General features: G+C 46.5%; 1 protein-coding gene across 5 annotated transcripts in view; it reads left to right on the top strand.

The window, feature by feature from the left end:
• PRDM2 (PR/SET domain 2) overlaps positions 1–27994 on the top strand; it is a 125917-nt gene that overhangs the window by 56728 nt on the left and 41195 nt on the right. For 2 of the 5 annotated variants that reach the window (XM_059375967.1, XM_059375970.1), the window contains 2 exons: positions 17845–17955; positions 23584–27964. The exons of 1 other annotated variant lie outside the window; for it this stretch is intronic. In XM_059375967.1, coding sequence (XP_059231950.1) covers positions 17845–17955; positions 23584–27964 — 4492 coding nt within the window. Of the gene's footprint in view, positions 1–17844; positions 17956–23583; positions 27970–27994 lie in introns of those variants that run through there. 2 more of the 5 variants (XM_059375969.1, XM_059375968.1) reach the window with 2 other exon arrangements.

Consider the following 27994-nt stretch of genomic DNA (forward strand, 5'->3'; position numbering starts at 1 on the left):
CACCAGGCGCCCCAGTGTTTTTGCATCTTGAAACTCTGTTCTCCAAGTGGACGTATGGACCCCTTTTCTCTCAGGCACTGCTTTCGGTGGCTGGATTGGTAGAGAAGATGAGCGAGATGAGTGAAACATTCAGGGAGGAGCCTGTCGCCTTCTTAATGCAGCTCAGTGCAGGTCAGGCTCCCTAGGTGGTGTGGTTATGTGTGTTTGGGGTCCAGGGTGGGGGGGGTGGTAGCCAGGATCTCTTTGGGAGAGGACGTGATGCTGCATTGTAGGGACAGCAGAGCACATTGGAGAGGACTCCTGCAAAGGATGCTGAGGAGGGGAAGAAGGAAGGACCTTTCGTAGTTGGGGAAGGAAGAACTTGGAAGGACATGGGAGGTCGCAGGCCACTGCTGGACAGCAGGTAGGAAGCAGGTGTAGCAGGAAACTCCGATGGCGGTGCAGGAAGTACTTGGGGTCAGAGGCATGCGGGTCAGGAGCCCTGAGCAGTGCTGGGCTCTCTGCTTTGGCCGAATATTCCTGTGTAGTCTCTGCCGCCTCCAGAGGAGGAGATGGGCCCTTAGCCACCTTGGCTGACCTGTCCAGACTCACTGCCGCTGGGTGTCAGAGTCAGAACTTGAATCCTGGTTTTCTGTGCCTCTGCTTCTACAGGATATACTGTTTTCCATCTCCTTACCCACGGGATGGGCAATGGCAGCAGACGGGACAACACTGGTTCCATTTAAAGTGACCATTTGAGGGTGCCCGTGATAAAAGCTGAGAACAGGGGTGCCTTGGTGGTGTTTGCTGTCCTGGTCCCCCCTAGCAGCCCTCCCTTAGCAGCCGACGGCTCTTTTAAGGCTCCCTGGCCAAAGCTGAATGGCAGAGGCCTGGCTGAATGGTGAAGCCTGGCCATGTTGCCTGAGGGTGACGGCAGATGGGCCCTGAACCTTCCGGGTGTCTGGTAGGCAGACACTTCCTTGCAGGGCACTCCTTGGTAGCCCTTTCACAGGTGCTGGCGGTGGGAGGTGGTGATGTTCCCGTGGAAATGTGGTCCCAGCGTTAACCTGTCACGTTGACCCAAGAGAGCAGTGTCCTGGCTGATTCCCACTGTAGCTCTCACTTCTAGCTGAGCGGTGCCTCTGCTGAGTGTAGGGCCCCATCTCTGGTGGGTGCCTGCTACGTGGATCCATGCTGCTGTTAATGCGGGCCTTTTTTTAAAAGCTTGAGACAGCTTCGATATTTTTTCAATAGTAGGAAGCAGCGTGGAGTTGTTTTGTTTTGTTTTTTTAAATTTCTAATTTTATACTTCTGCTACTGACTCGCTCCAAATTTAGGTAAGAAATTGGTGAGTAGTTGTGCCTTTTTTTTCTTTTTAAGATTTTATTCATTTATTTGAGAGAATGAGAGAGAGCATGAGAGGGGAAAGGTCAGAGGGAGAAGCAGACTCCTCACTGAGCCGGGAGCCTGAAGTGGGTGGGACTCGATCCTGGGACTCCAGGATCATGACCTGAGCTGAAGGCAGTTGCCTAAGCAGCCCAGACACCTAGGTGCCCCAGTGTTGTGCCTTTCATCTTTGCTGTGTATATATAACTGGTTCATAGGGAAATTGTGTGGATTAACTACAAATTTTCAAAGCATTTTGCACATTTTTCAACTGTAGTTCAGTGGATGAACTTGGAAAAAATCCCAGTACATGTCCCAAGTAGGCTGTTAACACTGTTTCTCCTGTCCATATGTAAATTGGAAGGTAGGACTTGGCCTAATGCAGAAAATAGGTTTGATCATGATGAAATTTTCTAAAAGGAAAAAGGAAACGGGACCCTTAATGTGGTGAGTTCAAACTAGTTTATTTGATTTTTTAAAAATTTGGTTATAATTTGAAAATAAAAAACAAAAACAAAACTCAATTTTCTGTGCCTTCCCTAAATTGGAGTACTAGGTTCTTTTTCAGAATTACGGATTAATTGCTTTTGAAACTCAGTGAGTGCTTCCTTTCCGTAGGCAGTTTCCTGTTCTGGTTTATAGAGGGGCTTCTACATGCACGGACTTAGCAGAACTACAGAAAGGAGTGTTGTCTTGTATTAGAAGTTGCCTGTGAAGAAGCGAGGGATAGCGTGAGGCCCCCAAGGGCGTGGTGCGGCGGGTTCTGCACACAGCCTACGGGTTCTGCACACAGCCTGCGGCTGAGGGAAATGCGGCCCGTTGCCCTTGCAGGTAGACCCGCCTGGCTGTGGCGGCCCTCGCGTGACCTGTTTCTGCTGTACCTGCTGCCAAGGACAGTTCCAAAGTTTGGATTTGATTAATGTTAATAATCTGGTTGACGAGTTCAGGGACTCTGAATTCAGGCACGGAGAAGCAAGAGTTCTTGAAAAGCTTGCTGTTGTTTCTCCAAGTGAAAAGGATGAACCCTGAAAGTAGCCGGTTTTCTTTATCTGCACTCCCATTAAACCAGTGTCCTGGTTCGATTCATTGCTTATAATGGGTTTTGATAGGTTCGTCTGTGGTGATCTGACACTTCTCTGCACATCCTGTTCTTTCGTGATGAATCACAGCTTTTTGTTGACGGTGAGGGTGACAGCAGTGGTCAGCGGTCAGCGAGTTGCACGTGTGCCCGGCACTGTGCTTGGTTCCGGAGACAGCATTGCTGAAGGCCCTGCTGGTGGTGCTGCTGGGTCGCCAGGCTGCTTCTCCTCCTGTGTAGTTGAGGGCACTGGGGCTGTGGGGGTTATGTGGGTGGCCCAGGTTCACCTTGGCTCCGCCTTGCCTAAATCTAGTTTTTATTCAAAATGTTTCTGAGTAGGACAGTCATACTGAATAAGTAGCAGTGTTTTATAAGGCTTTACTAATTAGCCGAGATGAATGTTTGCTACTCACTGTAGAATTGCCCACTTTAATCCTAAATAATAAGGCAGTGTGATTAAGCGAAGCCTTTGGTATTAGAAAGCTCACTTATGCTGAGAACTAATGCCTTCAGTTATTCTTGCCTTGGGGGTTTATGGATTGAATAGATTTATTGTATTCCTTTGAGCACCTCAAATAAACAGTTCTTAAAAACACTAATAGATTACATTTTGTCCCTTGTTAGCTGTCATCTGTTAAGTGTTTTTACAGTGTCATTTGTTGGCTTGGGCTTCTTCTGAATGTTTCATTTTTCCTAAGTTTTATATTCTTTTTGAAATCAGTTGGCGCACCTGCAGGAACAGAGTAAGACGTTGCCTTGGTCTGAGTCCCTCTGCAGTGCGGGCCGGTTGGGGGTGGCGGGGGTGGGGGACACTTCCAGGACCAGGGAGCTCCAGATTTCAAGAAGATGCTGATGTTCTGCTTCCTTCTCCGCACCACAGTTCTTGTGTTGGGAATGACTGGCTATTGCAGTGAATACAGTGTGATTTTGAAAGTTTTCTTAAGCTGAATGTTAGGGAGATCACAAACATGTTTTAATTTACATACACTCCCAAGAGTTCCGTGTGGGAGCTTGGGGGTATGTGCAGTGCTGATTTGTTGTAGAGTTAAATCATGCTTGTTACTTTCTTTCACTCTGAAGATGTGACACTGATGAAAAGTGGGGATTTTGTCTGTTGGGTTTTTTTGGTGGTGGTGGGGGTCAAAGTGTTTATTTGGGGGGTGGCTTTTTATCTGTTGTTTGTTCCTTTAAGGGGAACTCATTTGAACTGTTGGAAGCAGCACTTTCTTAAGAGGTTTTGTTTGCTCTTAAAGCTGTTCCTGTTCTAGTGGCTTGACTCATTCCGGAGGAAAAGCGTGAAAAGAAACCAGGAGGAAGGAGCTGCCCTAACCTGCCTTTGTGCTCTAGTGAATTTTCCTCCTGAGGGGCAGAGGTTGATTTCTTAATTGTATTTACCCGCTCTAGAGTCTTTGGAATACTTAAAAAGTTCTGAAACTTTTTTTGAAATTTCCTGAATTTGTAACAAAACGTAAGATGGTCTTTTCTACCTGAAACTTTTAATAAGAGTTTTTTACTCAGTTGTTCCTTGAAGATTTGGTCATTAACTAAGGTCGTTAATGCCTCACCCCCATGCTCAAACACACACGGAAGACTGGGCAGAACCTCTGCCTCGTAATCTTTGCTTTTCATTTTTTCCACAAGCAATTTCCTTTCGGTTCTGTCCTTTCCGCTAGAAATTAGGCGGTAGCTTTGTTTTAAAAGGTTAAAACTTGACAACATATATTAAGAAGAAAAAGTTCAGCAGGATTATGGGTAAGAGACAAAGTTCTCAGCATTCTGAGCCCTCTGCTGTACCAATGTCCTCTTCCCATTTTTGTGGTTATGACCCTGAAATTTAGAAATATTTTTTTGATGGGAATTTTCACACTAAGCTCATACATGTATAGTTATTTTAAGTATTATGTATCAATACATTTTAGTATGCATATTTTAATATACACAATACATTTTAAAATACAGTCTTTGAATATTTTCAGAAGCTAGTGACTTACCCTAATGATAAAATAATGATACTGTATGTGTGTGATATATAAAAATACCAGTTTCTAAAACAAGATTATGACATTCAAAATTCTTGTTAATTTGATACTTGGAAAACTTTTCCGTTTATATGTTCTTATTAATTTAATCAGTATCTGAATGACCCAAATCTGATTTCATCCTTAATAAATTAACTGTATGTTACCAGTTATGTGTAGTTGCAGAGAATTATCTTTGCTTTGGTTAAAAAGAAAACCAGTAAGTTCCCACTTAGGCTAACCACCCTCCAGTTAAAGCTGTGGGTGATCAACAGTCTTTCCCCTTGTATTTCTAATCCGTCCTATTGGGGCAGTCTTTTGTAGGTTTCCTGAGACCGCACATGCCACAAAAATGAAGACAAACTGGTTTGTTCACCCCTGTTTAGAACCCCAAAACCAGTCGTGTGCCGTATTTGAAGTTGCGATACAGTTTAGAATGGGCAACCCTGCAAATTCCTGTGCCTTTATTTAAATTTTAGTTTTTTCTATTGTTTGGCTTCTTAGGTTCAGTTTTCATTCTCTTGCCAGTTGGAGGGGTAGAATATGCCTTTCTGGTTCCGTATTTTTTGTTAACATAAGAGATTTTTAGACCTTGTTACTCTCTGTTACCAAGTGACTGTTGGCGTTAGGCAGAGTGTGTGAGGGTCCTTGGGAGGAGGGAGTGCTTCCACCTCCACCGCCTGCCTTGGGTACCTTCTGTGAACAGATTGATGTCGGCGTCAGCACAGACCCAAGACCGAAGCCTCACATTCCTCTCCTGGGTTCAGGCAGCCGGCAGCGCGGTGCTGGCCTTGCACACGTGGAATGCTTTCCTCCTGCACTTCCACATTACGGATTGTTGTTTCTGTAGGATTGACAGTGGCGTTGAAGTTACAGTTTCCTTCTCACTGGCATTCCAGACAAATAATCAAAAGGAATAATTAGATATAGTCTCAGTCTTGGTTGGATTTTTGAACAGGGGGCTTAAAATCCCAAATTCGCTTAAGTAGTCTGATTAGCGGCTGAAAATCTATCGTCATAGGAAGTTATCTTCTTTGTTGTGTGTGATTGTGTTGTTGATAATAAGATCAAATTTGGGTGGTAAGCTTGATATTTATAGTTCGGATTCCATCAAAATTACAAATTCAAGAATTCAGAATGTAAAATGTAAATTGCTGCCTGTGTGCCAAGATAAATTCAATTTATGGTTGCACGAGAGTGTAGAAAATGTTAAATCAAGAAGTGATGCTGCATTCACGCTCTTCCTGGCCCTCTTCAGTTTTAGAGAGGCAGGATCCCCTCAGTCTCACAGGCAGTTGGCAGAAAGGGCACGGAGTTGGTAAGCTTTGTTTTCTCGGTGAATGATTATTGTGCTCCCTCCAGCTTCCAGTTTCGTGCTAAAGTATGTACAAGTACACTGCCTGAGCTCCATTATTGCTTCTCTGATTACAACTTGATGACTACTTGGCACATAGATAACCTGTTTAAAGTGAGCCTGAGCTGTGTGTGGGGGGCGGGGGGGAGAAGGGAAAAACTGCTGACCCAGCTGTACCTCTAAGTCCTGGGAGATGTACGATGTGTGGACTTTATTGTGGCATGCCAGAACATGGCCTTGGAATTAGGAGGCCGGGTTCATATCCCAGCTCCACCAGTTAATAGCATTATGATTTTAGACAGGTTACTCCACATGTTTTGCTCTTCAGTTTACCTGTCTGTAAAATGGGGATAAGATTTACCTCGCAGGATTGCCGTGAGCATCCAGCGGGAGCCTTGTGGGAATATGCCCGGCACACTGAACCTTGGGTCTGTGCCATTTTAATTGGGGGGCACTGGCAAAATTAGCTCTGTGGTAATTCTGTCCATCCTTCGGTTTGTTGTGGCCCTTCTGGAAAAAAATGAAGGAATAGTTGCAGCATTTTCTGGTATGGCTTTCTGAAATCCATATGTTTTGGTTTGGCGACACAAAGTGAATTAAGTAGATTGAAAATTATGTAAGAGTTAAGAGGGTCTGAGATTTGCAACTGGATACACCTCATGGCATTCGAGAGCTCCTCATGGGCTAGAGACCTGCTTCTCTCTTAAAAGCTCTCTCGTTTTCCTGGTTATTCAAACTAGGACTCCTGTGGTTACATGGATTGTTGGGTAAGATAACTCCTACAGTTTGATTTATTGTATGTGCCTGGGCAGAAGTAAACACGTTTGACTGTTTGTTGCCCAAATGAAGGGTTTGCTGTTTTCGTGTTCTTTCTTACCTCTGTGTGGTCCAGACCACTCATGACTCCTGTAGTGTTGTGACCAAATTTTGAGTGGTTGACATTCTGGATGGATTTGGGGTATGTTTTCTTAGACTTGAAATGATCAGACGGCCCCGACAGTAACTGTGTGGGAACAGTTTCCTGGCGCACGTGACCGATGAGGAAATCTGTCATTTTACGTCTTTCTGGATGTGCAGTCAGGAAAAAACAAGAATGTTGAAGAGCCGTTTTCTTACAGGTTACTAGGGAAGCTGACGGCAGCAGCTTTAAGGAAACAAGTGTCCTGATTTTCTGTGCAGCATTTCTGTTGAGCAGTCTAAGGAATGGGGTCTTTCTCCGGGGTCACACAGGTATACATACCCCTCAGTATGCATGTTTGCATGAATTTAGAGCTGGACTCTGTGATGATGCAGAGGTCCATGAGCCTCCAAGTGTGGTTATCTCTGACTGCCAGGGGAGAGGAGCCTTAAGTGTTGGCTGATCTTAAAAGGGTCTAGGGTTTCTTTCCCACAAGATTAAGTGAACTGTTAATGTTTAGACAGTTGGTTAGAAGCAATAATAAAATCAGTAGTTTGCAGATTTAAAAAACTGAAATGTAGGGTGCCTGGGTGGCTCAGTGGGTTAAGCCGCTGCCTTCGGCTCAGGTCATGATCTCAGAGTCCTGGGATCGAGTCCCGCATCGGGCTCTCTGCTCAGCAGAGAGCCTGCTTCCCTCTCTCTCTCTCTGCCTGCCTCTCCATCTACTTGTGATTTCTCTCTGTCAAATAAATAAATAAAATCTTTAAAAAAACAAAACAAAACTGAAATGTAGTCACGGCTTCTGTTCGAGCATTACTGTATATTGATAGATGTGTTAGTGAGTGTTTGCAGCACTGAAGTAAACTTCTGTCCTTGTACCTTTCCATAGTGACATCTGGGTGGGATCGTGTGAATCACTGGGGAGCAAATGAACAGAACAAATGGATGAATTCAGAATTGTTAGTGGAAGCAGAATGTCATTGTCTTCATAAGAAGGAACATATGCTGACAATTCAGACTTGTAGGCGTGGGGTTTCTGTAATTTGTTTGGTAGAATTTACTGTGGGTAATCCTTACAATTGATTCCATTGATGGAGTCTTTGTCAGGTACTGTGCAGAGTTCTGTTTCTCCATTACATGATTTACTCCTGATGACACTACCAGGTATTTGTCACTAGTGTGTATTATAGTTGGTTCCTATCTGCCTTAATCAGGATTACTTCTACTTAGATCATGGCCCACGGTGGTGCTATATTGTTTGTTTTGTGAATTTCAGTTTTTGTGGGTTTGTGCCCTTCGAGAATTCTTTTTTATTCCGAGTACCACTCCCAACACACAGGGGAGGGATATGAGAGCCCGTTCCAGAGTCTTAAGTTGGGGAGCAGGAAAGATGTATAACTTTGGGGGCACAGGAATCTTTTGGGAGCAGATGAAATGGGTGGCTGGTGTGAGAGGGAGACCCTTCTCCAGCCTCAGGCACCAGCCTAGGAGGCAACTGTTGGAAATCCTAGTCCTTGGTGAGCCCTTGCCCCCAGGCTGCTTCTCTTCCTTGAGGGGTTTTATTTTATCCCGGTGTTGGTGAAAGAGAGAAGCATCAACTCAGCAAATTGTGGCATAATCCTGGGAGACCAGCACTGAGAAGATTTCATGTTTCAGAAAGGCTGCCATGTCAGTGCTTGGGATTCCGTGGCTTCCATGCCTGAGCAGGGCCCTGGCTGCGCATGCGTCCTTGCTTTACCCAGCTGGCTGCAGATTTACTTCATCCCCTCCCTTGTCTCTTACTGTCCCTTCCCTCCCTCTCCTGGACCTCTATGGTCTTCCCTCTTCCTGCTTTCTTCCTCCCTCTTTCCTTCTCCTTCATTTTTTACTTTTAATGAGATCAGATTCTCTTGAACATCTTTTCCAATCAGCATTTGCTTCTTGTTGATATTAGGTAGGGCCTTTCTGCAAAGGGACTTGGTTTTCGCAAAGTCGGATGTAACTTCAATTTTAAGTTCCTTTGGAGCAGCCATCTTTGTAGTTATTTATATATATAGTTTTCCCTGTAGCTCGTAACAAACTGTCTTGTAGGTTATAAGCATCCAAGAAAAATCAAAATACTTCTGCTTCACCGTGGTTCCAGAAACTTAGTATTTAGAAGGAAAAATTCTAATCTTGCAAGAATTGAGCTCAAGCTAAATTTGAACAGTAATCTGATACAAGCTGGTGTGTCTGAGTGTGAGATGTAATGTTAAATAGACTATAACTAGTAGGATTTAGTTTTTAGGTTCAGATCTTAAAAAAAATCTCCCAATATAAATGTTATTTGTGGCTTAAATAATTACTTTATGAGGAGAACACATTCTAGTTCCTTCTCTGCTTGAATCTGAAAGACAGCATTTTGCGTTATCAGAGTGGGCAAATTTGTGCTGGTCTGTGCGCGTGCATAATCCTCTAAAGGTCCAAGCCCTTCCTGGTGGAGCGGCGACATGTCCATTCACAGGCTCTGGTAGAGATATGTCTGCAGGTGTGGAGGCCAGAAGACGGTTGAGGTCTTGGAAAGAAGAGAACGAGATTGCTGAGCAGTGGTGACGAATAGCCTTAAAAATGATGCCGGAACAAAAGTGTCCCATGGTAGATCCAAGTGATGAGTAGCTTAGTATCTCTGTAGATTGTTTTATAACCTGTTTCTTAAACCTGTGTCAAACATGGCATATTAATTTCACATTCTTAGGAGAAGAAAAATAAAAGCCAGGAAACAGTACTCTCAAGATGATCACCATTGACTGCCTGCCAGCACACTGACCCTTCACTTACACCTGGGAGGCACTCAACACGGTTATTTAAATTAGATTTTTGATTTAAATAATGAGGGATAAAATAACTGAGTGCAGTGAAACAAGAAAAAGAACGCAGGCTGTGTGGCTGCTCAAAAGGAGGAGGGAAATTAACTTTCGGTTTGAAGTCACATGATGCACGGGGAAATGAGTTGAAGACGACCTGCTGGAAGGTTAGCGGTGGTGATGTGAATCGGGAGCAGTGTCGGCTGCTCAGTAACGTCTCTTCTGACTCTTTTACACTCCCTTCCAGTGTGTGTCTGTTGTGAATTTTGATGTTTTTTTTCCTGGACGCTTAGACTTGGTGTTCAGGTGGGAGGTAGAAGAGAAGCTCCTGTTACTTTCTGCTGTGTAGGCAACATAGACCATTGAGACCTTTTCCAAATTGTACTGTTATAAAATGGCATATGTTAATCTCAGCCAATAGTGGCCATTTTCAGTTGGCTCATTAATTTTGCCTTTGTTAGCTGTTTCTTTGAAAAATAACGTATTCATTTGTTTTTTGCATACTGTAACCAAATGTTCATCTAGAAAAATGAGAAAATACAAACACAAGCAGGTATTCTACCTTCCTTAGTGATGAGGCTTGACCCCTGTTCCTCCGAGCATTTCTGGAAATCATTGCAGATAATGATTTTAAGTATTGTAATGGTGTTTTCTCTCAGATTTATATCTAGAATTCACTTCCTGAAAGTATTTTTAATCTAAATTTCACAGTTAATCCATCAGGATATAGTTCCGTAAAATTCATTGTAAATGAATTTCCTTTCAGCTGAGGACGGGGGGGGGGGGGGGGGGGGTTGCTAGGCGCAGACCACACACCCCCTCCCTACACAGCTCCAGTCCCTGTTTGTTTGGCCTCCGGGGATTGACTCTTGAACTGGAGTTAATGTAGTTGCCAACGCACTACATTAAGTCGGTTTTGCGACTTGAGAAACATTTTTCCTCCCATAAAACAAAAGCTACTGAAGATCCCTGAGAAAAACCAGAACCCTAGAAATTAAAATAATTATAAAGTAGAACAGGCTGGTAGCTTAAGTTTCAGAGGTATTTAGTTAGTTAGTCTCTAAAATCATTTTGTTCATGCCACAAGACTTTGAGGTTCCAAAGAATATAAGGAAATGTAATGGTTTCTCAATTTGAATTTATTTGAGTTTATTTGGGGAGTCTTTTCTGGTATTTGGGATTATGCAGTCAAAGCCACTAAAAGCCTTTTTTAGAGAAACGAAAAGCTCCCCTCAGATGTGATCCTTGCTGTTCCTCCCATGAGCCTGGCATGTGGATGAGTTGCGGGCCAGACCCTCCACAGGGTGCAAAGGCTGTGCACCCCCCCAGCGTGAGGCAAGCATCCCAGGAATTTATGCCGGGATCTGCGGCACTGAAAAATCCAGAACTTTTCCATTGTTTCTGTTGGAAGCAAAGCCTAGAGTCCTGTTTTAATACTATGAGCAACTTAAAACCAGAGAGGTTTTATTTTTACAATTTGTCTCCAGGATTATAGACAGCTTTCTTGGCGAGTGTAACTACAGAAAAAGGGTGAAATTATGCCCAAGCTACTCAACAGAATAGTTTTACTATCAGGTACATTTTCAAGTTATTTTAAGTATAAAAGTTATTTTAAGTCTAAAGGAAGTGTGTAGCATATTATTTTCGTGAAAACCAGTTACTGCCCGGCATCGTGCCGGTTCAAAGTGTTTCCCTCCCAGACACTGTGGAGAGCCGGGGCTAGGCTCCGAGTGGCTCGTCTTCCCCCAATGTCACCTTGGGCAGCCGTAGCGGCCACTCTGACCATCTGATGGACACACCCCATCCTGTGTGCAGCTGGGCCGACCTTTGCTGGAGCCTTTCTGGCCGTGGTTTCAGAGGCTCTGCTCTTGCCTCAGTTCTGCAAACCAGTTCCCGCTTGTCCTCACCGTGACTTCTGCTGACTTCCCAGAGTCATCATCTTCTGGTTTTCTTTTTTAAGCATACGTTAAAATTATCGAAATGGACTGTTAATTCCTTATGGAAAACTTATCTGCATGTGTTCCAGCTTCTTTCCTCTGTACTCACCAACACTAACAGGAGAACGTTAACCAACCCCAGACAGAAAACTGCTGGGGTCTGACTCTGTTCCCTTGACCAGCCTCCACGGGGACATCTCGGTTATCATCCTTTCAGCCATGACTTTGCTGTCGCCCGTCAGTGCCCTTCCTCACTACCGGGTCTGCTAGAGATGGTGTGTGTGTGTGTGCGCGCGCGCGTGTGTTTTAATGCTGTGAAGAAGTCATTTAACAAGAACTTTATGCTTTTTAACATTTTCTAATTTATTTTTTTAAGTCCACGCCCAGCCCGGGGCTTAAACTCACAACCCTGAGTTCAAGAGTCAAGTACCTTACCGACTGAGCCAGCCAGGCCTACTGAACTTTATGCTTTTCTACCAGCCAAGCCTTTCACCTTGCCTGTGGAGCTTGGACTGCGCTCTGAAGCCGGTGCTCTGAGTGCTGCTGTCAGGGCCGTGCCAGCCTGCTGTCAAGAAAGCTACATCCTTGTCTTTCACAAACTTGAAAAGCTCTATACTGACTTGATGTTTTTATGATAAATTTCTCAAACTTGCCTGCAATGCAGATGGCGCCATTAATTATCTTTCATGAGGGTGAAAGAATTAGGGCCCAGAAAGTGTCACTCACAGCAAGGCCTCTAGAACACGGTGGACAGAACAGTGAATCGGATGGGAATTAAAGTCCCAGTTTCGCTGCCAGCTTGCTGTGAGATTTGAGGCAACTCCTGCAGCGAGCTGAAGCTTCCGAGAGGGATGTCGGTGGCGTTTGGGGAGCAGAGAAGGCCACCTTTGAGGCTCCTTCTGCTTCAAATCTCAGGTTCTTCTCTTTTCCCTTTTAACAGCCCATTATTCCCCCATCCCGTGTCCGTTCTGTGTGCCCTCGGCTCAGCCTTTTTAAATCCTTGTACGAAAGCCTCCAGTTTTCAGATTTCTTAGGAGGGATCCTCTTGGCTGAGGCCAGGGAGAAGAGGAACACCGTGCGAAGGAATGCTTGCAAAAGGAGATGTCTCAAGGCCAGGGAGAGGAATCTTAGGAATGTCAGACCCGTGAAACCCTGGGAAGCAGAGGGGAAACCTGAGGCAAATGAAGCCCAAGGAAATGGGGGGTTTTGTAATCACGACATCAGAGGTAACCATGCAAAGTGGGGGCTCCAGTGGAGGCGAGTAGATGGAGGCACATGGCCAAGGTGAAAGGCTCAGTGAGATGCAAGGCCCTGGAGGTGGCAGGCGCAGCCCATCCTTAGGGCACTCCTTCCAGGGGTTCCTCTGGGGCAGTCTGGAGGCCCCTGTTCAGGGCAGCTCATGTTCTTGATGACCTTTCCTGGCAAGTGCTCAGAGATGGAGCCTCACCTTGTATGGAATCAGCTGTGGATGTGAGTAAGATGGTGAGCTCCCGAGCCCTGCTTCTCTGCACCAGTACTGAGTTCTGATGTTGTACCTAGGAGCTGGGTAGCTCCCCAGTGAGGAGGCGGTGCATGCAGAGTTCTATAGGGTTCTAAATTTAGTTCACTTAAATCACGAAGTGCATGAGCCTTCGCTGTTGTGATGAATTTTTAATGGAACTTGAACACGCCTTCCAGAATTTGGTGTTTTCTCTGAAGCCTGCACATTTTAAGTGAAACATTATTCTCTAGAATTTGCTAGGGTTTGACCAGTTTTATTAGACTAGTAGAACACAGTCCAGACCTAGGTTAAACTATTTATGTGATGCTTTAGGCAATGTTGATTTTGCAACTTGCATCTGAGACACCAGAGGTATAATGCTAGACATTATCTTTAAAGAGTAGTCATTATGACTGTTGACTTCTCTACATGGTAGCTATTTCACTAGAAACCCCAGTGTTACTGATACTGTTTAATGGTGAATCATATTTGCTTAGGTTGAGGTTCTGTGCTATGGACTGATGAGCGTTTCTGGCATCAGATGAAATTGAAATGGAAAAAAAAAAATCTGCCTTTTCTATAAACGGCAGTGGATGTCTTTGTCACTTTTTCTTTCATTTACCTTTGAAACCAAGTGAGATAGTGCATAGAGAGTGCTTTGTAGGGGCGCCTGGGTGGCTTGGTCGGTTGTGTGTCTGACTCTTGGTTTCAGCTCAGGTCATGATCTCAGGGTTGTGGGATCGAGCCTCAAGTGGGGCCCCACACTCCGCCAGGCGTCTGCTTGGGTTTCTCTTTCTCTCTCTGTCCACTCCACTCCTGCTGATGCACATGCTCTCTCTCTAATAAATAAAATCTTTAAAAAAAAAGTGCTTTATACAGCATATGGTGTTTTTATTATGTCATTACTGGTCTTAAGAAACGTAGTAACAAGAACAATTTTAGCCTCATCATCCTTGCTGGTGCGTTCTGGCTCTAGAGCTGATTTAGTTGCGTGACCTTGGGCATGTGACTTCACGTCTCTGGTCCTTGGGTCTCTGCAGGATGAGAGGTGCGGATGGGGCCTTTGGCGAAGAGGGGTCAGAGGGTCTGTTTTGCAGCAGGGATGTGGTGCGGGCCTGAGAGTAAGTATACCGAGTGGGCCCTCCTGTCTGTGGCTGAGACCACAGTTACAGATTAATTTATTTTTATCTGCGTGTGTGTGCGCGCGCGTGCGTGTGCCTGAGAGCTGATGCAGTAGGTGACTGCTCTTTTCCTTCTGCTTCATTCAGTTTCCTTTATAACTGTGTATCTTTTCCTTACGGGCACGAAGTTCGTCCTGTCCTCCATTGTGATCTGTCCGAGTTTCCATTTCACTTTCCTTGTGTTTCATTCCTGTATCTTTCTTGTTTAGACCAAGTGGAGCGCGCAGCTGGCAGTAGCTTCTATGTAGGACCCTTCAGGACCCCGATGGTAAGTGCACACGTGTGCTTACCAGGCGCCCAGCGGGCTCTGCCGGACCCGTTCCCGAGGCCCGTCCCGCCTCACAGACACCAAGAAGTCCCTGCACCCTTGTGTAAGCGTCCTTAGAGGTGGTTTTTGGTTATAGGCTTATTTTTATTTTCTCTTTTAGTTTGATTACAAGTAGAACAGAAACCAAAGTAGCAGGAAAAGAAATTTACTTACTTAAGGAAATGTAGCAGGTTCCCCCACCTGTTACGGCAGTATTTGGCTTTGTGAGTGACCCCAAGCCGGCCTAAATGTGAGTTGGGACACCTGGGCCCTAATTTCTGTTCTCTCGTAGACTGATTAGCTGGTCCCTCTGGGGCCCTGGCCTTCATTTTTCTCTCAGAAGAGCAGGTAGGGCAGGTGGTTTTGATAGCCCCTTCATCTCTGGTCTGCGGCCCTAATGGGAAGTAACTCAAGTGTTAGATGGTTCTGATTAAGATTATATCATTTCATGTGTCTGGGAATCTCTGTCTCACAAATGATAATTAGATTCATGATAGGCTCATTTCTATGGTAAGTTAAGTCTGTCGGTGTTCACCAAAGATACTTAGGAGTATATTTAATTGTTCTTTAGTTTTTACTAGTGGTTTATTAGTAGTATTCGCATACTTTTAAAATTCTTAAATATATAGACTGCAGAGCCGCATTATGTCTTTGGTGACCTGTATTGTATTGGTTCAGCCCAGTGGTTCTTAACCTGGGGAGACCTCCCACCCCTATCCCGGACATTGGCCATGTCTGGGGACTTTGGCTTGTCACCGTTCAAAGTGGGGTGGGGGTGCTGCTGGCATGTAGTGGGTGGAGGCCCGGGGTGCTGCCGAGCGTCCTCCAGTATGTGGGACAGCCCCCCAGGGAGGATGTGATTCGTGGGATGCCCAGGCAGCCTGTGGCCCTCTCAGTAGGATGCACATGTCCCTGCTTCCAGTGGTTTCTCTTCATAGGGCATCAAGGTTACCTGGTCTTGTTTTTTAAAGAGGACACCTGGAGGGGGGCGGGGGGCACTTCTCACTGATTAGGTTTGCGGAGGCCAGAAGCAGACATGGACATTATCAGCTAGGTGTTTTAATATTCTTTCAGGCCGGGAATGAAACTTAAAGTGGTACTTTTGACTTTTAGATAGTCGTGTGATTTCAGTCTGAATATGTATTAGTGAGTGATATTATTAAGGTTGTGCTGTTCTATTATAAATCTAGGAACGTCACGTATTTAATACTCTTGTTTACATATAGGCCAGTTTTTTTGTATGACCTGCTAACCAGCTTTGTATAGCGCTTGAGAGGCTGCAGAAAATCTCTGAATTGCTTTTTTAAGGGATTCTATTACAATAAAGGACATCTGTTTTTCTGTTAAATTTCACAGTGTGACTTGTTTCAATGTCCCTAAGCTTCCTGTGTACCAGACAAAGTGTACACTGTACCTTCACCTTACTTACTGCAAAAGCTCAGGCCTATGCAAAGTAGAGAGTAGGAGGTAAGAAAGGGTCGTTCCTTGGGCTCTCTGGGGTACATGAGGTGGTATGTGATGTGATGTCTTAAAACATTTTTGTGTTAGGGATGGAGGGAAAAACTTTCCTGAATCTAACTTTGAATTAAGCACTCTGCGGCTAAGGAGTCCTCCCGGGGGTCTCCGCAGACAGGAACTGCGGCATTAGAGGAACTTAGTAGCCGGGAATCATTTCTACCTGTGTTGTTTGTGCCCAGTGATCTGATAGGGATTGGGCATCGCACATAGGGAAGGGCGTCTGTCGTCGGGAGGATAAGAAAATTGTCTGGAAGCAGATGGATTGTAGGCGTCCTGAAGCACAGCCGGATTCCTCAGGAGCCTTGTCGTCATCACATTCGGGCTTAGTGCCCTTCAGTTGACCAAGGGAGAGAGAATTGCAAGAGGATCTTCCGTCTTCTGCTGTGGAGAGGGGTCCTTTGTGTCCTTGCCCTTTACAGGGGGGGATTGCTTTGTAATCCTCCCCTGCACGCTCGTGGCTTCTGTTCCCTCCAGAATGTGGTTTCAGGGAAGTGCTTGCTTGGGTTCTGAGTCCCATTTTAGGTGCCTTTGGAAATGAGGGATGGAGGTGTTACCAGGAACTTATTTGCACAGACTGTTACCTTATTTCTTGGCAGAAAGCATCAAAGCATTTTTTTTTTCATGGACCAAAGAATAGGGATTTAAAACCGTATTGGCCAATTATTGAGTATATTGTACCCCCCCCCCCCCGTTTCATCTCTTAATTATTTATCAAAATGTGGTGGTGTTTTTTAGGATTATTTGATTCATATTATAATGGATGTTTCCATTTTTTAACCGTTAGGAACTTTTCAGTGTTATTTGTATCTCTCACCTCATTTTTGTTTGTTGTCTGTAGTTCAGTTAGTGCTGCTCCGTAGTGATCCTTTTCCAGGAGCAGTAAGTGGTTTCCACTCGTCATTTTGCCAGTTCAGACAAAAAGGTCTCACGAACCTTGTTTTGAAAGAGGAAGGACCGCCCTGCATTGCAGAAGGAGAGGGAAGGAGTGTTTGGGGAGGATGAAGAGGAACCTGTTCTGAATCTGAAAACTGAAAAGCAGGAGCTACCAGGACAAACTCGGAATTTAAAAAAAATACCAAAGAAGGGCCACAGATTCTGGTTAAATCCCAAAGAGACTGAGCTTCCAAACGTTCGGTACTGGTACTTTTCCGGAGAATTGCTTGTCCGTATCGAATATCTTGGTGACCTGAGCTCCTTGTTCTAGCTTGTCAGAAGTGCTTTGCATTTTAATCTTACCTCCTGAGCTGTGGTAGCGGTTGGAATCCAGTTAGTGTTTCCTGAATTCCATTCTTCCCGTTGTTGAGGGAATCCTGAATTGTACTGGACCCGGAGTCCAGTCCGTGGGCACCCTCAGGATTCATGCCGGCTCGACAGTGAGTTATTTCTCATTACTCTGCATTTGGTATTGGAGCCTCTGCGCATAGGCGTGCGTCCTTGGCAGTTCAGCGGAGCCTCCTCCTGCCATTTCGCTTCACAGTTATGGATACACACGTCTTAACTAAAAAGAGCCCAGGTTCTACTGTCTTGTTTTTCCCCAGTGTGCTTCTCACAGACTTGCCAGTCCTTATTTGTGTGGTATTGAAACTCGATGTTAGTTATCGCTCTCATTTCCCTCCAACATCAATATTTTTAACTTTTCTGGAATAGACGATCTGTTAGTTTGGTAGGGGAACTCATGCCCAAGAAAACGGGATTATGGGTTTCTTTTTTTTTTCTGACACGACTTAAAAGTATTCTGATTCATCGTCTGTTCCTTTCTTTAGAAATCTGATACAGTCGCCTAGAAATCTGCCATTTGCTGTCACTGGATTAGTAATTGTCTTTTTCGAGAATTCAGGGTAATAGTGAGTGCGTAAATAAGTAAATAAATAAATGTTGTGTTTTAGGGAAGAAAAAATCCCAGGAAAGTAAAAACAAAGCAAACAAAACCGAAGACCTACAGCTGAAGACAAGTGAGCCAGATTCTGCTTCTGCAAATATGAGAGATTCTGCGGAAGGTAAGCTTGGAAGTTGGCCTTGTATAATTTAGGTATGTATGAGAAGTTATTGTAAATCTCCTTGGGATGCCCTTCTGAGACTTCACCCAAGAACTGGAAAGGGTTAACAGCAGAAGGCTGCCTGAACCTAACATGGCGAACTGAGCCTTCCACATCCCACTTCCCTTAAAAATATTACTATACTAAAGACCTTCTTTGTTGAAAACGGAATTACTCCCTGGTTAAAATGAAATGAAACATATACTGTATGATGACACTTTATAATAAAGTTCAGAACCATCAAAAACAAATCTCTGGTGATTGAAGTGAGACTGGCAGGGGCTTGAGAAGACTTCGGGGACACTGGCACTGGTCCATCCCTGAGCTGCGTGGGGGCGTGTCAGTGTGTTTACTCCAAAGTATTTTATCCAGCTATATGCTTATGATTTATATCCTTATATTATGTTTGCACTTCAGTTAAAAGCTTACTTGAAATATCGTACACCTTTGATTTTATATATCAGCATGAAAAGTGTGCAGAGTGAAGAGTATTCTTGTTTTTGTGTGTGGTTTTTTTTTTTTTTAAGATTTATTTGAGAGAGAAAGAGGGAGGGTGAGTGGGGGTGGAGGGGCTCAGAGGGAACTGTGGGGCTCATCCTAGGACCCCGGGATCATGCCCCTTGTTTTTTGTTAGAAATTAAATTCCTATTTTATTTCTGTGTGTTTCTCCATACCAGATTTTCTTATCATCCCTTCTGAGGATTGATATTCTAGGTCCTCCACGAGGTGAGAATTCAGAGAGAGAGGCATGGATTGCAGATTCATCAGAAAGGCAGATTGCTCTGTGCCCCTTGCAGCTGAGCGACCATATTGAGACCTTTGATAATAGAAATGAATTTGTTACGTGGCAAATATGTGCAGACTGGAGCTTTCTAAGAAGTGTCTGTAGTGACCCAAACAGGCACATTTCAAAATGTAGGCTTGTGACTCTTCCAAGAAATATTTGTAGAGGAAAAAACCCAACAAAATATTTCGGATGCCTTTTAAAAAGGGCGAAAAATTGATGTGATCTGAAGAGAAACCAGAGTATTTGGATACCTTTTAATAAACCACTTTATTAGCACTGTTTGCGATGATGACATTCGTAAAGGATTAAATCCTGTGGCATTTTATGAAGCAAGAACAGACAGGTTGATTTCCTAGAGCCTTGTGACACCAAGTTCTGTGTGCTGATAGCAGATTTGCTAATTAAGACTTTTGTTTGAACGATGGCACAGATACTAAAGAACCGCAGTGCCTTTTGTGACAGAATTAAAGAAAATCCACCAGCTGTCTCTCACCTTCAGTAATTGAAGACAGGTTATTTATTCCTGACATGATGTTTGGTCCTATGAGGAAAAGTACCTAATACTTAACCTGTTTGTGGAGTAGCTGATCCAAGTGTGATTGGTTCCTCACAGGATAGCTGTCAGCTTCTCCTGAATGTTCGGCATTGTCCTCAGCAAGCAGTCTGTGTACTGAGCAAACAGTCCTGACTCTTCTTTGTGTTCCCTAAACCTTCCTTTATTTTTAAAACTCAGCAGACCTCATCGGGTGTGTGGATACACGTTGGTGTGGGCCTTACTAGTTAATTAATAGAGCTCTGAGTGTTTTGCTCCATATGACTTTGGACAGTTTTAAGTCTGGCACTGTTTACCAATCAAAGGGAAAGAATCCCCCCCCCCTTGTAACAAAAACCACAGATTTTGGCTAAAAATGGACTCTAAAATTACTAAGCCTTAGAGATGTTATTTTCATTTTCTGTTGTCTCATTTGGATTTTTTTTTAGCAAGATGCTGAGTCTTTGTTGAAAATGTACGTGGAAAGGGAGTTAGCTCCTGCCACCATCAAATGACTGGTGTCCCTGTCTGTGGGGGAATCGTGGGATTAATGAAGTTTGTGAGAGGAGTTTGGGAGAGACAGCTGGTCTGTTGGGAGAGAAGTAGTGGACAGAAAAGTGAGACTGAATTCCCTGGGGAGGGGGTCGGGGGGGCAGGGCTGAACAGGTGAGCTTGTCGGGAATACCTGGTGTTTGCCGAGCTAGGAATGGTTGGCCTTGTTAGCCGCCCCCCACATCCAGGTGGTCACCGGGTCTGTGGACAGGTGTCTTCTCCTGACAGTCTGGCTGCTCTTTTCTCTGTCCATTGCTTCCTTCCATTTCCATCTTTTAGTCTCTCCCTTCTGATACCCTCTCCTTGGAACTAGTCTCGAGCCTTCAGGACTGTCCTCCTCCCAATCCCATAAGCCATCTTGCTGCCAAATCTCCCATATGACACTCTGCTGCTTTAAAATACCTTAATGGAGCCCCATTGCCCCCAAGTAAGTCCACACTGATTCCCAGTGTGCGACATGTTTTCATTCCTCCTGTTTGCTTTTCCTTTTCTGTCCTTGACCTCCAGGTTCAGCCTGCTCAGTCCTTTCTCTACGATGCATTCCTTCCCTGATGAGCAAAGTAGTTGTTGGGTGTTTCTCCTCCGTGCTTCCGTAGCAGCCCGTACTAACCCCAAAGCATGGCCGGGCATTCATGACAGTCTTGGTGCCTGCCTACTCGTCCGAGGCTGGAGATGAAGCTCTGTGAGGATAAGGGTCTGGACAGTCACGTGCACCAGTACAGGCATGTAGTAAATACCGGCGCAGTGAGGAGCCAGCGGTCAGAGTGGCTCTGCGTCCTTTACAGAGCTTTTCTTAACGCGTATTCCGTTTTCTTAAAAGGGGCCTCATTCAGCAGGGACTCGGGTGGGACTGTGCCGAGAGCAGCGCTGTCAGCTTTAAATGGGCTCGTGACAGGACCTGGCTTCGAGTTCCTTGCTGTCCCTGTGATTCTTCCCAGCCACTTCTCCGCTTCTCTGCTTTCCTTGATAGCTTCACTATAGTCTCCCTGTCTCCCCACTCTGTCCCTTCTCTTAGGAACTCCATTAGGCGTTTGTCCCCACTGTTGTCTCCGCCCCCACACCTCCACCTGGTGTTCAGCCCTGTCCTTTTCTTAGCCAAACCCCTTCGTAGTTCCGGACACAGCTGATTGCTCCCTCCTTTTGGAACTTTCTTTACTCTTCTCGGCTCTCCAGATAACCTCACTGGCCATTCTTCTGACCTGTAGGTACTGGAGTCCTCTGGGGGCCATTTCCCCACCCTTCTGTCTGCGTTCATTCTCCAGGTGGCCGCGTGCAGTCCTTGCTCCAAATACCACTTGTAGTTTGAGAATTTATACAGTCTGGGCTCAGCCTCTTTGTTGAACTTGAGTCCTACAAAACAGATGACTTAATATCTTGACTCAGGTGTGTGTGTCAGTGTGTTTGTGTCTCCAAAGTAACTCTTGACTCCCCCTCAACACACACACTCAAGGGGGGGGGGGCATTGCCTAGACCTACTTTCCCTCAGTCTTGTTAGTAAATAGGATTATTCCAGTTGCTGTGGAATCCTCCTTGGCTCCTCCTTCCCCTCCCCCCTCCCCTCCCCATCACAGCCAGTCAGCAATCTTGTTAGCCTTTCATCTTCAAAATACATCTGTCCCGGGGCACCGGGATGGCTCAGTGGGTTAAGCCTCGGCCTTCGGCTTGGGTCATGGTCTCAGGGTCCTGGGATCGAGCCCCACATCAGGCTCTCTGCTCAGCGGGCAATCTGCTTCCCTCTCTCTCTCTCTGCCTCCCTCTCTGTCTACTTGTGATGTCTGTCTGTCAAATAAATAAATAAAATCTTCAAGCAAAACAAAATACATCTGTCCAGTGTCTGACCACTTTCCACCACCTCTCCCTGCCTTCATCCTTGTCCACCTAGAGTCACCTAGAGTTTTCTTTTTTTTAATTTCTCAGTTCCTTCTCACCCCAGACCTTCTGACTTCTTGCTGGTTGTTTTTGTTTGTTTGTTTGTTTGAGCACATCTAACCTTTGTCTCAGAGCTTGTGCATCCGCTGTTTTCTCTGTCTGGAGGGCTTCCCTCCCCCAGATATTTGCATAACTCATTTTCTTTAGACTTATGCTCCGCTGTCCTCGCTGTCCTCGTACTAGTGAGTCCCTCCTTGAGTCCCTCCCTGACCACCTGTCTGGGCTCAGGTGGGTTTCTTCTTTTTTCTTTTTATTAAGTTTTTACTTTAATTCCAGTGTCGTTAACATCGAATGTGACACTGGTTTCATATAGTTAACATACAGTTAACCTCCAGTGTGACACTTCTCATCGCAAGCAGAGGCCTGTACAGAACTACTGAATCACTACACTACTCTTAATCCCATCTCCTGTTTCACCTGTGGCCCTCCCAACCCCCCGTAACTACCATTTTGTTCTTGGTAGTTAAGAGATGTCCTTTATTTGGTTTGTCTTTTTCTGTTTTCCCCTTTGCTCATTTGTTTTTTTTTTTTTTTAATTGCGCACTTGAGTGAGATCATACGGTATTCGTCTTTCTCTGACTGACCAACTTTGCTTAGCACTAGACTCTCTCGCTCCATCCATGTTGTTGCAAATGGCAAGATCTTATACTTTTTTACGGTTGAGTAATATTCATGTGTGTGCATACCACATCGTCTTTATCCATTCAACTGTCGGTGGGCACTTGGGCTGCTTCCACAGCTTGGCTGTTGTAAATAATGCTGCAGTAAACATAGGGGTGCATATATCCTTTTGAATTCGTGTTTGTATTTTGGGGGGTAAAAACCCGGTAGTGCTAGATTGTCCTAGATTGTGGGTAGTTCTATTTTTTTACTTTTTACTTTTTTGAGGAACCTCCAATACTGTCTTGCACAGTGGCTGTACCAGTTTGCATTCCCACCAGCAGTGCATGAGGGTTCCTTTTCTCCACAGCTCCTGAGTTTTTAATAATTTGATTTGTCTTGGGAAACGTCTTAGCTGCTAAATATATAGTTTTGGTCGGGAAGGAGGGAGAGAATCATTCTGTTCCAGACAACCTATGAAGAACCTAACCTGGTGATGCGATTTACAATTTCCTAGTTTCAGTTTGGAATCAAGAGGAATTAGAATTCAGGACCAGACTCCTGATATCATTATCAGTATCATTGTATACTGGATCCAAATCCCGTATTGTGTCAGTATCAGATGCCGGTGGATTTTTTTGTTTGTTTGTTTTTTTAGAGGTTTTATTTATTTGAGAGAGAGGGTACATGTGAGATAGAACAGGCATGAGGAGGGCAGAGGGAGAGGGACCAGCAGGGAGCCCAGTGTAGGACTCAACCCTAGAACCTTGGGATCATGACCTGAGCCTAAGGCAGACACTTAACTGACTGAACCACCCAGGCTTCCCTCCAGCACGGTTTTACCTAATACACTTTCTGTCAACAAAATTGAATTTACATGTGTGTGACTGAACACAGAAGAGATTCGGAGCTCCCCGTGGGCATACCGTGTTCGTACACGTATCCTCACCACACGGCGTGTTGCCTGGTGTGTGGCAGGGGCTCCGTGAGTGTTTGTTGAATAAATGAACAGAATGGATTCCTGTCCACTGTAGCTTCCTACACGAGGAGGTAGAGCGTTCGGTTGCTGGTCATAGTCTCCCGCACCCATCTTCGGTGATAAGAGGAATCGTTTGAATACTAAGAACTGATCCTCAAGTGACTAGTTTTCGTCCTCACGCCCATGCTTCTGCTTCCCTGTGCCTTCTAGGTCCCAAAGAAGAGGACGAGAAGCCCTCAGCCTCAGCCGCGGAGCAGACCGCCGTTCTGCAGGAGGCGGTCAGTCAGGATGTGCTTCCAGAGCTGGTAGCTCCCCCCGCTGCCTGTGAGCCCCACACAGAACCAGACGAGAAGCCAGAAGCCACGAATTGTGAGGGGAATGATTTGGAGGAAGAGGAGGAAGAGGAAGAAGATGAGGAGGACGAGCTGGAGGAAGAGGGGGAGGAGGAAGCGGACATGCCAAATGAAAGCTCTGCGAAAGAGCCAGAAATACGCTGTGATGAGAAGCCAGAAGATTTATTAGAAGAACCAAAAAATGTTTCAAAAGAAATGCTTGCGGGCTCTCTGGAGGTTCCACCTGTTCCCAGAACTCCCAAAACTAAAGAAGAGGCCAACGGCGATCTGTTCGAGACGTTTCTGTTTCCGTGTCAGCATTGTGAGAGGAAGTTCACGACCAAACAGGGGCTTGAACGGCACATGCACATTCACATATCCACGGTCAATCATGCTTTCAAGTGCAAGTACTGCGGAAAGGCGTTCGGCACGCAGATCAACCGGAGGCGGCACGAGCGGCGCCACGAGGCGGGGCTGAAGCGGAAGCCCAGTGTCGCGCCGCAGCCGCCCGAAGAGCCGACCGACGGCAGGGCGCCTGGGGACGGGGCTGCCGCGAAGGATGACTCGCCGCCGTCCGGGCTTGGGCAGGACTCGCTGCTCACGCATCCAGAGAAGGCCCCCCAAGAGACCATCCAGTCTTCTGTTGGAGAAGAAAATGGGGAAGTCAAAGAGCTTCATCCGTGCAAATACTGTAAGAAGGTTTTCGGGACGCACACCAACATGAGACGGCATCAGCGCAGGGTGCACGAGCGTCACCTGATTCCCAAGGGCGTGCGGCGGAAAGGGGGCCTCCTGGAGGAGCCGCGCCCTCCCGCGGAGCCTGCCCCGCCCGCCCCCAGTGTCTACGTGCCCAGCACAGAGCCCGAGGAGGACGGGGAGGCAGACGATGTGTACATCATGGATATCTCCAGCAATATCTCGGAAAACCTGAAGTTCTATATTGATGGCAAAATTCAGACCAGCAGCAGCACGAGTAACTGTGACGTCATCGAGATGGAGTCAGGCTCGGCAGACTTGTACGGGATAAATTGTCTGCTTACTCCGGTCACGGTGGAGATCACCCAAAACGTCAAGACTGCGCAGGCCTCCCTAGCAGAGGATCTTCCTAAAGAGCCTTCCAGCGGCACAAACAGTGAGTCCAAGAAACGGAGAACCGCGAGTCCTCCCACACTACCTAAAATCAAAGCCGAGACGGAGCCTGACCCCTCGGTGCCCTCGTGTTCCTTATTGCCTCTCACCATAGCCACGTCAGAGGCCGTGTCTTTCCACAAAGAGAAAAGCGTGTACTTGTCATCGAAGCTCAAACAACTTCTTCAGACCCAGGACAAGCTAACTCCTCCTGCAGGCATTTCCACGACCGAAATCCCGAAGTTAGGGCCCGTTTGTGTGTCCGCTCCCGCGTCGATGCTCCCCGGGACCTCGAGCAGGTTTAAGCGGCGGACCAGTTCTCCTCCCAGTTCCCCGCAGCACAGTCCCGCCCTTCGAGACTTTGCGAAGCAGAGCGACGGCAAAGCATCGTGGACTGATGGAGTTCTAGGTTCCAAAAAGCCCAAATTAGAAAGCCACAGCAGCTCACCGGCGTGGAGTTTATCCGGGAGAGAGGAGAGAGAAGCCGGGAGCCCGCCGTGCTTTGACGAATATCCAGTATCCAAGGAGTGGGCAGCCAGTTCTACTTTCAGCAATGTGTGCAACCAGCAGCCGCTCGATTTATCCAGCGGTGTCAAACAGAAGGCTGAGGGCACAGGCAAGACTCCTGTCCAGTGGGAATCCGTCTTGGATCTCAGCGTGCATAAGAAGCCGTGTGGCGACTCGGAAGGCAAGGAGTTCAAAGAAAACCATCTGGTGCAGCAAGCCTGCAATGCTGTAAAGAAAAAGAAACCAACCACGTGCATGCTGCAGAAGGTTCTGCTCAATGAGTACAATGGCCTCGATTTACCGGTAGAGAGCGCTGCAGATGTGACGCGGAGCCCGAGTCCTTGTCAGTCCCTGGATCCCCAGCCAGATGCTGGCCTTGGCCCGGATTCCAGTTTACCGGCCCCTGTGGCTGAGTCCCCACCCGACGTCTCTCCTTCCTCACCTGCCCTGCAGACCTCTTCCCTTTCTTCTGGGCAGCTGCCTCCTCTCTTGATCCCAACACACCCCTCTTCCCCCCCAGCCTGCCCTCCAGTGTTGACTGTTGCCACGCCACCGCCTCCACTCCTTCCTACTGTCCCTCTTCCGGTCCCTTCTTCCGGGGCTTCTCCCCGTCCGTGTCCCTCTCCTCTCTCGAATGCCACCGTGCAGTCCCCGCTTCCCATTCTCTCCCCTACAGTGTCTCCGTCACCATCTCCCGTCCCTTCCGTGGAGCCGCTCACGTCTGCTGCCTCGCCCGGACCCCCCACCCTTTCCTCGTCTTCTTCCTCCTCATCTTCCTCCTCTTCCTTCTCCTCTTCGTCTTCCTCCTCTTCCCCCTCGCCGCCACCGCTCTCAGCAGTATCCTCTGTTGTTTCCTCCGGGGATAATCTGGAAGCTTCTCTCCCCATGATAACCTTCAAGCAGGAGGAACTAGAGAATGACGATCCGAAGCCCAGGGAAGAAGCCCAGCCTGCAGTTGAACAGGAGATTGTTCAAGAAACATTCAACAAAAACTTCGTCTGCAATGTCTGTGAATCACCTTTTCTTTCCATTAAAGATCTAACCAAACATTTATCTGTCCATGCTGAAGAATGGCCCTTCAAATGTGAATTTTGTGTGCAGCTCTTTAAGGCTAAAACTGATCTGTCAGAACATCGCTTTTTGCTTCATGGCATTGGGAATATCTTTGTGTGTTCAGTTTGTAAAAAAGAATTTGCTTTTCTGTGCAATTTGCAGCAACACCAGCGAGATCTCCACCCAGACAAGGTGTGCACCCACCATGAGTTTGAAAGCGGCACCCTGAGGCCCCAGAACTTCACTGACCCCAGCAAGGCCCATCGGGAGCACATGCAGAGTTTGCCAGAAGATCCTTTAGAGGCGTCGAAAGAAGAAGAAGAACTGAATGATTCCTCCGAAGAGCTTTACACAACCATAAAAATAATGGCTTCTGGCATAAAGACGAAAGACCCGGATGTCCGACTGGGGCTCAATCAGCATTACCCGAGCTTTAAACCACCCCCATTTCAGTACCATCACCGGAACCCCATGGGCATCGGTGTGACGGCCACAAATTTCACTACACACAATATTCCACAGACGTTCACCACTGCCATCCGCTGCACAAAGTGTGGGAAGGGTGTTGACAACATGCCGGAGTTGCATAGACACATCCTGGCGTGTGCTTCGGCCAGTGACAAGAAGAGGTATACCCCTAAGAAAAACCCAGTGCCCTTGAAGCAGACTGTCCAGCCCAAAAACGGTGTGGTGGTTCTCGATAACTCCGGGAAGAACGCCTTCAGACGAATGGGACAGCCCAAAAGACTGAACTTCAGCGTCGAGCTCAGCAAAATGTCCTCGAACAAGCTCAAACTAAACGCATTGAAGAAAAAAAACCAGCTGGTCCAGAAAGCAATTCTTCAGAAAAACAAATCTGCGAAGCAGAAGGCCGACTTCAAAACCGCCTGTGAGTCGTCCTCGCACATCTGCCCGTACTGTAACAGGGAGTTCACGTACATCGGGAGCCTGAACAAACACGCCGCCTTCAGCTGTCCCAAAAAACCGCTCTCTCCTTCCAAAAAAAAAGTTTCCCACTCATCCAAGAAAGGCGGACACTCCTCACCTGCAAGTAGCGACAAAAACAGCAGCAGCCACCGGCGACGGACGGCGGACGCGGAGATTAAGATGCAGAGCACGCAGGCTCCTCTGGGCAAGACCAGAGCGCGCAGCTCGGGCCCCGCCCCGGTCCCGCTGCCCTCCTCGTCCTTCAGGTCCAAGCAGAATGTCAAATTCGCGGCTTCGGTCAAGTCCAAAAAGCCCAGCTCCTCCTTAAGGAACTCGAGCCCAATCAGAATGGCCAAAATAACTCACGTTGAGGGGAAAAAGCCCAAAGCTGTGGCCAAGAATCATTCTGCTCCGCTTGCGAGCAAGACGGCCCGCGGCCTGCACGTGCGGGTGCAGAAGAGCAAAGCCGTCCTGCAGAGCAAATCCGCTTTGGCCAGTAAGAAAAGAACAGACCGGTTCAATGTAAAATCTAGAGAACGAAGTGGGGGGCCGGTCACCCGAAGCCTCCAGCTGGCAGCCGCTGCCGACCCGGGGGACAGCAGGAGGGAGGACAGCGGTGGCAAGCAGGAGCTGAAGGACTTCAGGTAAGCTGAGCCTTCCGGGGCCGGAGGAAG

This window comes from Mustela nigripes, chromosome 14 (assembly GCF_022355385.1).
Source record: "Mustela nigripes isolate SB6536 chromosome 14, MUSNIG.SB6536, whole genome shotgun sequence".
Lineage (NCBI taxonomy): Eukaryota > Metazoa > Chordata > Mammalia > Carnivora > Mustelidae > Mustela > Mustela nigripes.